This window comes from Elephas maximus, chromosome 24 (assembly GCF_024166365.1).
Source record: "Elephas maximus indicus isolate mEleMax1 chromosome 24, mEleMax1 primary haplotype, whole genome shotgun sequence".
Taxonomy (NCBI): domain Eukaryota; kingdom Metazoa; phylum Chordata; class Mammalia; order Proboscidea; family Elephantidae; genus Elephas; species Elephas maximus.
In genome coordinates, this window is record NC_064842.1 from 31,507,105 (window position 1) to 31,524,130 (window position 17,026).

The following is a 17,026-nucleotide window of genomic DNA, read 5'->3' on the forward strand; positions in this document are numbered from 1 at the left end:
ATGGGAGAACAACTCAGAAAAGCAGGGTGAGAACAGTTGCACAACTTGAAGAATGTAATCAATGTCACTGAATTGTACATGTAGAAACTGTTGAATTGGTATATGCTTTGCTATGTATAGTCTGAACAACAATAAAATAAATAAAATTAAAAAAAGGAAAACAGTCTCAAATCAGTAACCTAACTTTACACCTTGAAGAATAAGAAAAAGCAGATCAAGCTAAATCCAAGCTAGTGGAAAGAAAGAAATCATAAAGATTAGAGTTAAATAAATAGAGAATAGAAAAAAAATAGAGAAAATCAATGAAACCAAAAGTCAGTTTGTTGAAAAGATGAATAAAACTGACAAACCTTTAGCTAGGTTGACTAAGAAAAAAAAGAGAGAAAAGACAACTAAAGTCAGAAATGAAGTGGGGCATTACTAATGGCCTTACAGAAATAAAAAGGATTGTAAAAGAATACTGTGAACAATTTTATGCCAACAAATTAGATAATTTAGATGGGATGGACAAATTCCTAAGAAACAGACAAATTACCTAAACTGACTCAAGAAGGAATACAAAATTTCAGCAAACATATAACATACAAAAAGATTAAATCAGTAATCAAAAACTTCCCAACAAATACATGTCCAGGACCAGATAGCTTTACTGGTGTACTCTGCCAAACATTTAAAGAAGAATTAAATACCAATCTTTCTTAATATCTTCCAAAAATAGAAGGGAGAAAACACTTTCTAACTCATTCCACGAGGCCATCACAAGAAAAGAAAATTACATACCAATGCCCTTTATACAAAAATCCTGAACAAAATAATAGCAAACTGAATCTAACAGCATATTAAGAGGATTGTAAACCATGACCCAGTCATATTTATCCCGGGAATACAAGGGTAGTTGGACATAAGAAAATCAATCAACGTAATATACCTCATTAACAGAACAAAGAGGGGGAGAGGACATGGTCATTTCAGTTGAGGTATTTTATAAAATCCATGTTTTCATGGTTGGGAGGGGACAAGGTCATTTCAATTGATGCAGAAAAGGCATATTAAAAAATCCATGTTTTCATGGTTAGAAACATTTAACAAACCAGGAATAAAAAGGAACTTGCTCAACCTAGTAAAAGCTAACCTCATAGTCAATAGTGAAAAACTGAAACTTCCCCTCTAAGATCAGGATCAAGACAAGGATGCCTGCTTTCACTACTGCTTTTCAACATTGTACTGGAAGTCCTATCCAGAACAATCAGGCGTGACGAAAAAAAAAAAAAGGCACCCAAATTGAAAAAGAAGAAAGAAAAATATCTTTATGTAAACATGACTGATCATATATGTTTGTCATGGATTGGATTTTGTCCCACAAAAATATGTGTCAACTTGGTCAGACCATGATTCCCAGTATTGTGTAGTTGTTCTCCATGTTGTTGTTTTCCTGTGTGTTATAAATCATAATCTCTGCCTGTGGTTAAACAGGATTAGGGTGGGATGTAACGGCCTTGCTCAGGTCACAAAACTGATCCAGTGTAAAAGGAGTTTCCCTGGGGTGTGGCCTACACCATATTTTATCTCACAAGAGATAAAAGGAAAAGGAAGCAAGCAGAGAGTTGGGGACCTCATACCACCAAGAAAGAAGCACCGGGAGCAGAGCGCAATCCTTTGGACTCGGGGTTCCTGTGCAGAGAAACTCCTAGTCTAGGGGAAGATTGACAAGAAGGACCCTCCTCCAAAGCCGACAGGAGAAAGGCTTCCCCTGGAGCTGAGGCCCTGAATTTGGACTTCTAGCCTACTAAGCTGTGAGAAAATAAATTTCTACTTGTTAAAGCCATCCACTTGAGGTATCTCTGTTATAGTGGCACTAGATAACTAAGACAATATTGAAAAGCCCAAAGAATCCATGTGAAAGCCACTAAAACCAAACCCGTTGCCACTGAGTCGATTCCAACGCACAGCGACCCTATAGGACAGAGTAGAGCTCTGTAGGGTTTCCAAGGAGTGCCTGGTGGATTTGAACTGCTGACTTTTTGGTTGGCAGCCGAACTCTTAACCACTACACCACCAGGGTTTCCATGAAAGCCACTAGAGCTAATAAAAAAGTGCAGGAAAATTCCAGGGTACAAAATCAACATGCAAAAATCAGTTGTGGTTCTTAGATAACAACAGAAAGGAACACATCAAAAATGAAATTTTAAAAAAAAGTCCATTTGCAGTAGTATCTAAAAGAATAAGATACCTAAGAATAAATCTAACCAAGGAGGTGAAAGATATATACACTGAAAACTAGAATACCTTGCTAAAAAAAAAGAAAGAAAGAAAGAAGACCTAAATAAATGGAAAACCATCTTGTATTCATGGGCTAGAAGACTTAATATTGTTAAGATGTCAATACTACTCAAAGCAATCTGCAAAGTCAATGCAAAGTCTACAAAATTACAATAGCCTTTTTTGCAGTAATGGAAAAGTTGAACCTCAAATTCATATGGAGTTATAAGGGAACTCAAATAGCCAAAATAATCTTGAAAAAGAATAACAAAGTTGAAGGACTCACATTTCTCAGTTTTAAAACTTACTACAAAGCTACAGTAATCAAAACAGTGTGGTACTGGCATAAATATAGACATATATACCAACGGAATAGAATTGAGAATCCAGAAATAAACCCATACATCTATGGTCAATTAATTTTTTACAAGGTTGCCAGTCCATTCAATGGAGAAAAAATAGTGTTTTCAAAAAATGTTGCTGGAGCAACTGGATTTCCACATGCAAAAGAATCTAGTTGGACCCCTACCTCATATTATATGTGAAAACCTCAAAATGAATCAGTGACCTAAATATAAGTACTAAAGCCGTAAAACTCTTAAAAGAAAACAGAGGTAAAACTTCACGACTGTGGATTTAGCAATAATTCTTAGATAACAACACCAAAAGCCCAAGCAACAACAACACATAGACAAACTGAACATCATCAAAATTAAAAACTTTTGTGCAGCAAAAGACGCTATCAAGAAAGTGAAAAGACAGCCAACCTCCAGAATGGGAGAAAATATTTGCCAATCATGTATCTGATGTTAGCTATCCTCATGTTGCCTCTGACTTATGGTGACCCCATGCACAATGGAACAACATGCGATCTGGTCCTGCACCAGCCCCATAATCAGTTGCAGATCTGATCCATATAGCTGATCAAACCCAAACGAAACCCATTGTTGTTGAGTCGATTCTGACTCATAGCAACCCTATAGGACAGAGCAGAACTGCCCCACAGGGCTTCCAAGGAGCAGCTGGTGGCTTCGAAGTGCCAACTTTTTGGCTAGCAGCCATAGCTCTTAAACACTGTGCTGCTAGGGCTCTGTATGTCTGATAAAGGCTTCATACCCAGAATATATAAAGAACTCCTACAATTCAACAACAAAAATATAAACAATACAATTAAGAAATGGGTAAAGGACTTGAATAGACATTTCTCCAAAGAAGATATACAAATAACCAATAAGTACATGAAAAGATACTCAGTGCCATTTGTCATTAGGGAAACACAAATTAAAACCACAATGAGATACCACTTCATACCCACTAGGATAGCTATTATCAAAAAAAGGAAAATAACAAGTGTTGGAGAGGATATGGAAAAATCAGAACCTTCATTCATTGCTGATGAGAATGTAAAACGGTGCAGACACTGTGGAAAATAGTTTGGCAGTTCCTCAAAAAGTTCAACATAGAATCACCACAAGGCCCAACAACTCCACTCCTAAGTACTTACCCAAAAGAACTGAAAGCAGGGATTTAAACTTCTATCTTTATAGCAGCATTATTCATAGTAGCCAAAAGGTGGGAACAACCCCAGTGTCTCTCAAGAGATGCACAGATAAATAAAACATGGTATATACCTACAAAGTGTTTAAAAAGTAAAGTTTGGAGTGTTAAAAAAAAAAAAAAACTTTCAAAGGTTAAAAAGTGTTAAAAAGCAAAGTTTTAAAAGTGTTAAAACGCAAAGATGTCACTTTGAGCTCTCAGATGTGCCTGACCCAAGCCATGGTATTTTCAATTGCCTTATATGCATGTGGAAACTGGACAATAAATAAGAAGATCAAAGAATTGATGCCTTTGAGTTATGGTGTTGGCAAAGAATATTGAGTATACCATGGACTGCCAGAAGAACACACAAATCTGTCTCGGGTTAAGTACAGCCAGAATGTTCCTTAAAAGCAAGGATAGTGTCATGGGTTGAATTATGTCACCCCAAAATATCTGTCAACTTGATTAGGTCATGATTCCCAGTATTGTATGATTATCTACCATTTTGTCATCTGATGTGATTTCCCTGTGTGTTATAAATCCTATCACTATGATCCAATAAAATGGATTATCGGCAGTTATATTGATGAGATCTATAAGATTAGATGGTGTCTTAAGCCAATCTCTTTGAGATATAAAAAAGAGAACGTGACCAGAGAAACAGGTGGACCTCATACCACCAAGAAACCAGTTCCAGGAGCAGAGCATGTCTTTTGGACCTGAGGTTCCTGTGCTGAGATGCTCCCAGACCAAGGGAAGACTGATGACAAGGACCTTCCTCCAGAGCTGACAGACAGATAGCCTTCCCCTGGAGCTGGCACCCTGAATTCAGACTTCTAGCCTACTGGACTGTGAGAGAATAAACTTCTGTTCGTTAAAGCCATCTACTTGTGGTATTTCTGTTACAGCAGCATTTAATGATTAAGACAGATAGTGAGACTTCATCTCACGTACACTGGACATGTTACCAGAAGGCTCTGTCCTTGGAGAAGGACATCATGCTTAGTGGAGTAGAAGATCAATGAAAGAGAGGAAGACCCTTAACAAGATAGGTTGACACGATGGCTGTAATGATGGGCTCAAGCACAGCAACAATTGTGAGCGCGGCACAGGACCAGGAAGTGTTTTGTTCTGTTGTACGTAGCGTCACTGTGAGTTGGAACCTACCCTATGGCACCTACAACAACAGCAGCATGTGCATACAATGGAATTTTATCCAGCCAGGAAAGAAATGAAGTTCTAATATATGCTACGGTATGAATGAACTTTAGAAATATATTAAGTGAAATGAGCCAGATGCAAAAGGAAAAATATTGTCTGATCCCACTTACGTGAAATATGTAGACAAGTTCATAGAGACAGAAAGTAGACTAGAGGTTATCAGGAGCTAGGAGGAGGGGGAAATGGGAAGTTATTTCTTAATGGGAACAGGATTTCTGCTCGGAAAGATGATAACGTTTCTGGAAATAAATAGTGATGACGCTTGTACCACATCGTGAATGTAATTAATGCCACTGAATTATGCTCTTAAAATGGTTAAAGTAGCAAATTTATGTTTTATATATTTTACAGCAATAATCAATAAAGCTGTTTAAGGGAAAAAACATACACATGCACACATACATATTTTTTATCTTACAGTTCTGGAGGTCCAAAATGGGTTTCACTAGGCTAAAGTCAAGATGGCAGCAGTGTTGCATTCCTTCCAGAACCTCTAGGAAAGAGGCCTTTCTCTTACCTTTTCCACTTCTAGAAAAAAAAAAAAGAGGCCGCCTAAATTCCATGGCTCATGACCCCTTCCTCCATCTTCAAAGCCAGCAGCATAACATCTTCACAACTCTCTCTGACTGTGGTGCTACCTCTCCTGCCTCCCTCTTTCACTTAAAAGGACCATTGTGATTACAGTGGGCACACCCAGGTAATCCAGCGTGGTCTTCCCCATCTCAAGATCCTCCGTGTAGCCATAGCTGCAAAGTCCTTATTACCATGAAAGCAATATCTTTGGAGGGCTGTTATTCTGCCTACAACCGATTTCTTGCCTTATTTCAGGTATTATAAGTCTAAAATTTTACCATTAAGAACGAGGTTTGGTTTAAGTTTCTATCAGACCATTTTTTTCAAGTCAGAGAGTTTCCTTCTATCCTAGCTTGCTAAAGCTTTTATCAGGAAAGGATGTTGAATTAAAAAAATAATAAATTGGCACACATTCAGATGGTATTCTTCTCCTTTAATCTATTAATGTAATGGGTTACATTAATAGATTTTCTCATGTTGAAACATCCTTGCAATTCTGAGATAAGCTCTACTTTGTCATGATATATTATTCTTTTTATACAATGCTGGATTCAATTTGCTCATATTTTATTTAGTATAATTATGTCTGTGTTCAAAGTAAGAGTGGCTCATGATTGTGTGTGTGTATGTGTGTGGGCATGCGTGCATGGTCATGCCTCTTCTATCCTTATATAATTTAAAAATCAGGATGAGGACCCAACAAGCCATTCTCATGAATTTAATGTTAAAGAGTAACATGATTTTTGAAGAGGTAAGTTTAATGCAGCAGCCTGGCCTAAGTCCCAAGCTCTGCAACATTTGTTGATGTTTTGGGGGAAATGCTTTGAGTTTACAACAGTGGCATAACTTTGATGGATAATCCTCAATAATGCAAAATATATGTATACAAAATTAGGGAGAATGAATAATTCGAGAATCATCTTCAATGATAAGCTGAATGCAAGTGAGAAAAAGTACAAATATATAAAATGTCAATGTTTTATGGAGATGGAAGGGATTCATATAGACATGACAAGCAAACATTGAAAGTTTTATTTTTAATTTGGGACTTGGGGCACATCATCTTTGGGGAACTGTGTCTCCCACTATAGAAAGCCATACAAATCTAACTGGATGTTTTAGTAGGAAGTCAAAATAACTAGCTACACTAGCCCCAGAGGCTCACAGATGGCTTGATTACTGTCTTCAAGCAGATGAAAGGTCATAGTGAGGTGGACACTGGCGAATGCTTCATTAAGATCAGGAAAAGAGCACTGTGTTTTACAGCGGCAATGTGTTTGTTTGAAGAAGAAAAGGTATTGACTTGGAGTAGACCTGATTTCCAAAAGGATAGGAAATTTCAAGATAAATTTGATCCTGAAAATGACAAATAAGCCAGTTCTTAATTTATATGGGATTTATTTGAAACAATATCACTGACATTCTTTAGCCAACATGATTTCTTTCCAGTGATCCTATGAGGTGTAACATAAACATCATTATTTTGTATTCAGGTCCAATGTTGCCTGAGGTATACCAATCCAAGGGTGAATACAAAAATCACGAGTACAGTTAACACAGCATGTTCACTGGGTGCCACATACAGTGCTAAGTGCTTTACACGAGGTCATACATTTCATCTTCTCAACATCCCCATGAGAGGGGTGCTCTGAGTGGCCCTGTTTTAGAGCTGGAAACCTGAAGCACAAAGAGGTTATTTATGCCGTGTTTCACAGTGGCAGAAACAAGATTCGTGCTCAGACTCCAGAGTCCTTCCTTTAACCCCCAAGCTGTGCCCCATAATACTTTCCATAAGTTAGTCTCCATCTGCTATGTAAAAAAAAAAAAAAGAAAAAGAAAACAGCTGCTGTCGAGTCAACTCCAACTTATAGCAATCCCATGTGTGTCATAGTAGAGCTGTGCTCTACTTTGGGTTTTCAGTGGCAGATTTTTTGGAAGTTGATCACCAGGTCTTCTGATGCACCTCTGGGTGGGCTCAAACCTTCAACCTTTTGGTTAGCAGCCCAGTGTGTTAACTGATTGTACCAACCTCTTCAAATCCCTCCCTCCAGATCCTTGCCTGGGGCATCTTGGCTACTCCCTGGAATCCACATTCCTTCCTCACCCACTAAATTTCCTTTGTTAAGCATCCTGTGCTGGGGTCCTGCTGCTGAAGGTGCTGTTGGCGCCCGCTGATGGTCTGCATTGTCAGATGGCTACTGAAAAGGCTGAATTTTACCTGAGCCTTGGAAAATGGCAATGATTAAAGAGTGCCCCTACCATTTGTGTTCAGGAAAATGACTTACTACAATTAACTACCCTTTCCATATGACTTAGACAAGACTCATGGACACTCCTTGCTCACCTGTGACAAGGCCAGACACAGACCCTCCAAATTGCCATTCCTTGCTTCATAAACGAGTAATTGAATTGCTTGTCCCCACTGATCAATCAGAGGAAAAAAAAAAAAAAGCTCGTGAACCAAACTTTAGCTTCTCTCCTTCCTCTAAATCCCTGAACTTTGGCCCACTCTCAGCCTGAGCCGACATACTACCCTCTTTAAGGGCCCTTACAAGAGAATAGGCTGAGCTCGGCATAAAACATTCTAATTTTTCATCCGCTGACCTCACCCTTTCATCCAGCTTCCCCACACCTGGGGTTTTTCTAGCCTTGCTTACTCTCAGTCTCAATTTAAAAAAACAAAAACAAAAACCGTTTCCCCTAGATCTTTGAGAAACTTGCTGGTCTTACAGTCAGGATGTGCCCCTGTCACCATAGACCCCCTCCCCTATTGGAGCAGTCCCTTTCCCCCTTTGTTTCTCAATAAAGCCTCTCCCTATCAAAGTGATGTTGTTGAAGAACTTTAAATATATTGTGGAATTTCAGAAGACTGAACAAATCAGTCTCAGAAGTACAACCAGAACTTTGCTTAGAAGCGAAGAGGATGAGACTTTGGCTTGCTTACTTTCCTTGAAATGTCATGAGTAGAGACCAGTCGCTAATGAAGGACATCATGTTTGGTAAAGGAGTCAGTGAAAACGAGGGAAGTCATCAGTGAGACGGATTGGCACAATAGCCACAACTATGGACCCAAGTGCACCAAGGATCATGAAGACGGCACAGGACTGAGTAGCGCTTGGTCCTGTTATACATAAGGTCACCACGATTCAATTAACAACAACAACAACTGTCAGTGTCTGGATTTGTTTCTATCTGATGCTAGTGATACTCAGTGTGGCCTGTGCCCAGGGGCCCTTCAGGCTCAGCAATGTTATGGCCCCTGGGTGCATCTCACCCTCTCCTGTAGGGCTGGCCCTGTTTCTGATAGATGTTCCTGTCATCATGCCCTCTCAATGCCTCACTCTCTTGGGCTGCACTTGATCTGATTGCTTTCATGTCCTTCAGGGCTCGGGCACTGATCCCAGAGGCCTGGGCCAGAGAACAAGGTGAATGCTGGGCACTGGGGCACAGTTAGAATTGCCCCTCCCCCTGACACTTGCCATTGTCCTCAAACCACACTTGATTTCTGGGTTCCCTGTGGCCCTCCCCCCTTCCTAGGAAGCCCCTCACCAGGCCTTTAAATATCCCTGGACACAAACTTGACCAGGAGGATGAACACAGTTTGGGTTTACTTTGGGCCTCTGCCCAGAAAGAAACCTATTTTCAGAAAGAAATAGATGACAGTGAGGGCAAGAGACTTGCCCAAATACCAACAAGTATCAGGGCCAAGATTTAAGCCGTGATCTGGAGCTTCTGGCCGCAGTTGCTGTAGCTCTCCCGGGCCATATGCTGCTTCTTGGTATGGTGCCTGAACTCTAAAATGAAGTGAAGTACTTCGGAACAACACGAGAGACACCACTGCTGTCTTTCCAAGTGCGTGGGAGAAAGCTGGAATCCAAATCAGAGGTTGACTTGATTTTTTTAGCTAATAGGGTAACTTCCCTGGATAAAGATGGCATGAAAGAAATATTAATACACCCTCAGTTTGGCATTTAGGCAGAGCATGTACACCAATTTAAATGTCGTAAAATTGCTGGATACTAACCTTGGGACAGGGAGGTGGGTGTGAGTTCACGAACTACACTCTAGTAGTATTTGTACTATTGTGGCTCAAGCTTAAGCCTTTGACAGGATTAGGCCATTCTAACCCAACTTTGAGCTGCCTGTTACAAAGATGACCCCAGTTACATTTTTTTCAAAGCAATTCTGTGTTTCCTAGAGAGGCTGGTGGAGAAGGTAGCCATGGATTGGCACCTTTGGCTTCTTCGGTGTGGCATGAAATACTGAATATTTGTTCTTACTTATCTCATTCACTTAAATTTTCTGGCCTCTTTCTTCTTATATGGAATGGTTATAATAATACACCTTGTACAGGCATCTGTAAGAATTAGATGAGGTTATGGAGTAGAAAGCACTTCGTAATTCACAAATCTCCAGAAAAATGTAAGGCACCATGCCTTTTTCTGCCTCACTTTTAGTTCCTCCCAAGATAGTGCTAGGTCCAATGTTTGTGTCTGGGAAACTGTAGCAGGAGAGAGTGTAGCCAGAAGTCATAGAATGAACCGTGAAACCACTGCTTGGCTGCTCGATTCTAACCAACTGCTATTGAGTCACTCCACCTCACAGCGATCTCCATATATGTCAGAATAGAACTGTGTTCTACAGAGTTTTCAATCACTGATTTTTGGAAGGTGACTCTAGGTGGACTTGAACCTCCAACCTTTCAGTTAGTAGCCAAGTGCATTCACCATATGCACCACTCAGGGACTCTGACGGACTATGGCGGGAGGGGGTGTCAGAAGAGAGCCAAGCTGCAGTCCCTCAGGGAAAGATGCTCTCCTAGCCTGGGATGGTGGCTTAGGAGGATGTGCTCATACTCTTTAAGCATCTCCCTTTCTAATCAATGAACGGAGAAACCCAGCCTGCAAATCCCACTTAATTGTTTGCTTATGCTCTGCAAGCTCTCCACTTACGCCAGTGCACTGCAGCAGAAGGCTCTCCACAGTGATCGGTAGACACACGGGGCATATGGGCCTGTTTGGAAGTTAACTAAAATGAACAAATCAATCATTGTTCTAGGGATCCCATTGTGAGTCCTACGGGAACCCTCCCAGTATTCGTTGTGTCCCCTGAATCCTAAGATTCATTAAGACAATGATCCAAGATAATGACTCCAATGTCCAAAACATGAAATCTTTATCATCTAGTCATACTCATTTTTCTAAAAGAGCAGGGTTCCTCAGCAGTGGCTTTATTGACATTTTGGGCTAGATAAGTCTTTGTTGTGGAGGCTAGCCTGTGCGTTATATAGCATCTCTGTCTGCTCTCTACCCAGCAGATATCAGTAGCACCCTCTTCCCCTCTTTCTTAGTTGTAACATCCAAAAACGTCCGTAGACATTGCCAAATGTCCCCAGGGGGGTAAAATCACCACCAGTTGAGAACCACTGGGACAGAGGGTGCAGGGACAACTGGGCTGATCTGGTCAGTGATTTCGAACAAAAGTGGGGCAGAGAAGACATGAGTAACCTCCGGGTAGAACAGAGCACTGGGGACTCTTCCTGTGTAAAGAACATTGAAAACAACCTTTACTTCCAACAATCTGTCCCCAAGTTGCCACTGCCATGAACAGCCAGAAGCATTAAAGCAAAAGCCTTGGGCGAACTGTGAGCTGGAATATTGACAGTGACTGACTCTGTGAGCAACAACCACAGCCTCAAGAGAGAACAGCCCTTCCAAAGATTGTGAACAACTGTGCTTAAACACTGACCATCAAAACCCCTCATCTATAGGCATCACCACCGGCTACACAATTTCTTAACAAGAAGCTGGGTCAGGAACCAGAAAGACAAGAAGAGTATGAGCCAGTACAATCAGAGTCACAGAGACCAGACTTCAGGCTGGAGGCAGAGGCTGGAGCCTCCATTACAAATCATACTCACACACAGTTACACACACCCTCACACACACATACACACTCACACATATTTACATACACACTCACTCATATACACACACACTCATTCACACACACAGTCTAAAAGGAGCTTTGCCTGGTGGTGAGGTCATTACTCTAGTCCTGACTCTATGAAACAAGGATTGATCCCTGCAAAAGTATGGCCAAATGAGAATAAGGAAGAAGAGTAAAAATGGTTCCTTTTAATGGATTCAGTGGGAAGGGTCAGTGTGATAGATTTATTCTTGGTTTGAGTGGTGTAATGGTGAAGCCTAAGCAATGCATACCAGTTTTTTCCAATTAAAAGAGAATGTGCTCAAGTATCATTTACTCATCATCACATTAAAGTACAGTTTCCTTTTATTCAGATATAAGCAGTAACTTGGTGCCTGTAAGCACGTGCTTGTCTCTGTGCCTCTGTCAAGATGGGGTTCACTAACCTGCTAGGAGTGGGTAGGGAGAAATGATGATGGAGGAAGGACCTAGGGGTGGCTGTTTTTGTCCTCATGAAGGTCAACCTTTATGAACTCAGATGTAAAGCTGTTTTCCAGCAAAAAAAGTCCCATTGGCCTGGGGATGGGAGCCTGTTATTTCTTAGTAGAGTCTTAAAAAAACAAATCCCTATGAAGATTCAAAATCAGAAATATGCCACAGGTGTCCAGGGGCTCCTGCTTTCCCACCTTTTCCCATCTTGTCACATCTTCTTGCTTTCATTTGAAATGATTTTAACAGCTCAGTTCTTCTGAGGCAAAAATGTGGATAATGAAACACCTTACTCTTAAGATGCCTTTATATTTGTGGTGTTTGGGAAGCGGAGTAGAGTTCTAATTCAGTCTTTGTTCTCTACATTGAGAATCATTTTACTCGAGTAGCATTAAGCACCACAATGTGTCATTTCCCCTGAACATAGAAACTACAAATAACACGTTTATTGTTGGGGGCTTTGGGATGGGAACTCAGGGATTTTAGTGAGGCTCTGAGGGCAGTTTAGTTTTTCCTACTGATAAGTGTGTAGCCTGTGGTGGCCCTGCAAATGCAGCTGAGAAAACAATACCTATCACCTGGAATTCCTTGCCCTTCTCTCTTGTCTGTGAATGTTGCTCTGAGTATCATGGGCAGGTCTTTTAGTCTGGGTTGGCCACTGTCCCCACCCCCACATCTAGTTCCTGGCTGATGCAAACAGTTAACACTCTTTGGCTGCTAATGAAACGCAAGAGGTTCCAAGTCCACCCAAAGGTACCTCAAAAGACAGGCCTGGCAGTCCTTCCAAATTTATTTCTGAAAAATCAGCCATTGAAAAAGCCCTATGGAGCAGTTGTACTCTGACAACGTGGGGCCTCCATGAGTTGGACTCAACCTGAGGGCAACTGGTTAACTGGTCATCCCCACATTGGGAGGCTTTTTTTTTTTTTTTCCTCTTAGGTGTGTGCAAGCCATTCTGAGCAATGAGCATTCCTAATCCTGTCCGGGCTCCATCCCACCCACTTTTTAGGACATAGCTCTCCCACTTAAATACTCAGCCAGTATCTGGTGACAGGAAGCATTTTCAAGTGTTCTCAGTGGGAAGCAGATAGTACTTATTATCATGTTTTAAAGCTTCCTCTATCAGCATTAGCCCTACTCCAGCCTGGCTCTGCTGTGCTCCAGAACGCCCTCGTGGCGCCCCACTGGCGGTGGCTTAAGCTCATGCCCTGGAAGCTTCTATGAGGGAAGGATGGCTCTGGCATCTCTTTCTGGAGTCCAGGGCTCCGGGCCCCACCAGGGCCAGCTGTTAGGGTTCTCACAGTTGACCCTGATGCCAAGGGAGTCCTGAGAAGAAATAAATGATGGTGGTGTATTTCACAGCTAAACGTTAAAATAGCAATCAGTGGAACGAGCAAGTCAAATGTGCTGTGTTGAATCAAAGTCTTGCTTAGTGAGGCAAATCATGAAACCTTCCAAGCCGAGGTACCCCAGGGACTCCTTCACACACACTTTCAATCTCCTTTGCTCCCAGGGCAGCCCCATCAGGGATGCTGTTTCTTGTACTGGCCTGGTAACTACCTCTCAGGGATGTTAAAAGAGGCCAGGGTGGTTAGAGGCCGTGTTTTAGAATATTATTAATGCAAACGAAAGAAGAGAAGGCAGGAGGAAGGTTTCCTGCTGTCCTCAGAATGTAGACAGGGCGAGCAGCTTTCCCAAACCCACTCCTCACGTTCACCATCGAGCGACATTCGTGTTCTCTCTCCAAAGCTCAATCACCTGAACGATATGGAAGCAAAGCAGGGAAAATCTAGAAACTTAAAACCCAGGTAATCCTGAAAGATCCTTTAGTCATTCATTTTAACCCTAGTACTGTGCCTCTTCCTCTATTCATTAACAAAGGTGGCGCTGGAAATTGGATATCCTCTGGGAGTCTAAAGGACTAATTTGAGCTTTCATTTGGTTTTACTTCCTCTCTTCGTATCGTGGTAGAATCCAATTTTTATTATGAGTAACACAGCCGAAAAATGATCTACGGAAACACAAAGAGGAGAAATAAAGGCGCCTGGATTGTTCCATTATTTCCAGCATCATGACTGAGAAATAGGGAGCTTGTGGTATGATTGCACTAACACTGTTTTCTCTGCAGTCTGAATCTGAGCGTGCACACGTTAGTCCAGTTCTGACCAGAATCACATTCAAAGAGCTAATACTTCTGTGGCTCTGAGTTTGTTTTTAAAATGACTTCCACCCCATGACACCAGAACTTGTTATCAAGGCAGGAATGAGGTCCATAGAGTCAGGCGTTTGGTCTAAGGGGTGAGTCCATTGCCATCTTCCTTTCCCTACTGGACTACCTAAAGATAAAAAATATTAAAGATAATTCTTGAAATGGACAAATGAAAGGCTCGAGTCTTGCTCAGCATGAGAGGATCCTGAGCATTTTCCAGTGTGAATTAACAGTAACTATGGCTTTGTCTCCTAGCCTGGACTCTTTTCTGTATGGTCTTCACGCCCTCTTCAAAGGTGACTTTAGGATAACAGCCCGGGATGAGTGGGTCTTTGCTGACATGGACCTACTGCACAAAGTTCTCGCTCCAGCTATCAGGATGTCACTGAAGCTTCACCAGGTAAAAGTCCATTTAAAAATAAAATATTAGCCTGCAATTCTAGGGGAGGAAATGACCTTTGAAATATGTGGTCACCTTTCTATGATTTGTGAGGGAGTTTATTACTTAGAAACTAAGCACTGAGGTCATCTAGATATCCTTGCCATGGGCCAGAGGTGATTCGCCCTCAAGAGCTGCTTTTCCAGTTGCCATTGATCCAACTCCAGTGATGCCAAGTGTGTCAGAGTAGAACTGTGCTCCATACGGTTCTCAGTGGCTAACTTTTCAGAAGTAGATCACCAGGCCTTTCTTCCGAGGTACCTCTGGGTGAACTTGAATGTCCAACCTTTCAGTTAGCAGCTGAACATATTAACTGTTTGCACCACCCAGTAACTCTTAGAAGGTGGTAATATTCCACTTAAGAGCTGCTGAGAGGTGGTGAGATTCCACAAGGAAGGAAGAGGGATTTTGACCAGAGAAAAGTACAGAAACTGTATGTAAACATCATAGGCAACCCTTGCCACAAAGCTAAGCGCTTTTCCTCAGCAGTCTCCCTAGGTTAGAGCAATGAGTGAGGAGGTGCCCCTGCATGCAGCTCAGGATTGACAAAAAAAGTAGGAGTGAGAGTAGGGATGTGGAAGTGGACTTAACTTTGGCCGGAGTTGGCCGAGCCAAGCCCTTCTGATCCTCACCGAGCCCACGGTGGACTCCATGCATTCACCAGGACCAGTTCACCTGCCCTGATGAGTATGAAGACCCCGTGGTCCTCTACGAGGCCATCCAGTCCTTTGAGAGAAAAGTGGTGATCTGCCACGAGGGTGACCCAGCCTGGAGGAGCGCGGTGCTGTCCAACAGGGAGGAGCTCCTCACCCTGCGGCACGTGGTGGATGAGGGCACCGACGAGTACAAGGTCATCATGCTCCACAAAAGCTTCCTGAGCTTCAAGGTCATCAAGGTACAGCATCCACCCTGCCCAGTTTTCATGTGACACACACCTCTCGTTTGTATTTAAAAAGCAATAGGAGCGTGGCTGGCACCTGCATGCGAGTCCCTGTGCCATCATCTCTGCTCAGAGAGACAGTCCCCAGGGGAGTGCTGGCCAGCAAGCAGAGCCAGGGCAAGGAGCCAGGCTCAGCATAGGCTACCCCGCCAGGGCCACTTCTTACTCAGTGAATCAGTGTGAAGGCAAGGACTTTGACGAGTCCTGGTAGAAGCACATTATATGAGGATCAGGACCCAGCTTATTTTGAAAGACTTAGAAAAAGTCCACACGTTGCTCTAATAGCCCATTCCTGGACCCAGGGCCTCGTGGCCCACAATTCTTCTTTTCCTATAACTTCAAACCACTAGGCTAACACAAAATCTTTCTTTCCATCGGTTCTCAGGTTCCCCATTTGAAAGTGGCATCATCCCCATCTCCTAGGGCTGCCACTCCGGCTTGACTACGGAAAGTGCTTTAGGTCAAAGTGCTGTGGTCGCAGAGGTTCAGGCCAGAGCCCTGCCCACTCACTGCAGGGGACAGCGGACAGACTAGAAACCGTGGGCCATCTGCTTGTTTTCCCTGTTTCTTACCTGCCCTGCAGGTCAATAAAGAATGTGTCCGCGGACTCTGGGCTGGGCAGCAGCAGGAGCTCATATTCCTTCGCAACCGCAACCCAGAGCGCGGCAGCATCCAGAACAACAAGCAGGTCCTGCGGAACCTGATCAACTCCTCCTGCGACCAGCCCCTGGGCTACCCCATGTACGTTTCCCCCCTCACCACATCCCATCTCGGGACGCACAGGCAGCTGAAGGACGTCTGGGGCGGGCCTGTCAGCTTGGACAGAATTCAGACGTGGTTCCGCACCAAGTGGCTAAGGTAGGCCTTTATGTGGGTGCTGTGGCTGGCTGTGGAGGTGGGCTGGGGAGAGCTTTCATACTTCTGATTGGAAGTCACTGCTGATCATTATTTTCTCATATGATTGAACCGCTGTCCCAGGCAGACTGTTTTTTCTCAACAAGCAGTCTCAGATTATGAATCCATGGGAAATCTCATGCAATGAGCATCTATTTCCCCACCTACACAGCTGCGAATCTGGCGGGGGTCCTCCCAGAGCCGCGGGGTGAGGGATCTTTGGGAGTGAATGCTGGCCATCTGTTACGGAGCACCAGGCCTGAACTCCCTCAGCACGCAGCCCTCAGCCACCACCTCTTCTCACCTGGCTTTAGGGATAAGGCTCTGGTTAGTTGGAATGAATTCTAAGGCGTTTTGCCTGAATCTGGCTGAGTGTCTCCTCAGGCCTCAGAATCAAGGGCTCTGGTGGGAGGTTGACAGTGAAACAGATTCATTCCCGTGCAGTGTATTCATTTATAAGGTTTGGGCAACAAAAGCCTCTCTCCCCTCCCACGCCCACGTGTGCCACTCACCTGTAGAGCAGGGTCACACACTG

At 42.8% G+C, this 17,026-nt stretch overlaps 1 protein-coding gene across 2 annotated transcripts in view; it reads left to right on the top strand.

Annotated features, from left to right (window-relative positions):
- The window catches only part of PCNX2 (pecanex 2), a 360,390-nt gene that overhangs the window by 330,545 nt on the left and 12,819 nt on the right, over nt 1-17,026 (top strand). For both annotated transcript variants that reach the window (XM_049868166.1, XM_049868167.1), the window contains exons 29-31: nt 14,474-14,618; nt 15,322-15,552; nt 16,181-16,455. In XM_049868166.1, coding sequence (XP_049724123.1) covers nt 14,474-14,618; nt 15,322-15,552; nt 16,181-16,455 — 651 coding nt within the window. The remainder of the gene's footprint in view (nt 1-14,473; nt 14,619-15,321; nt 15,553-16,180; nt 16,456-17,026) is intronic.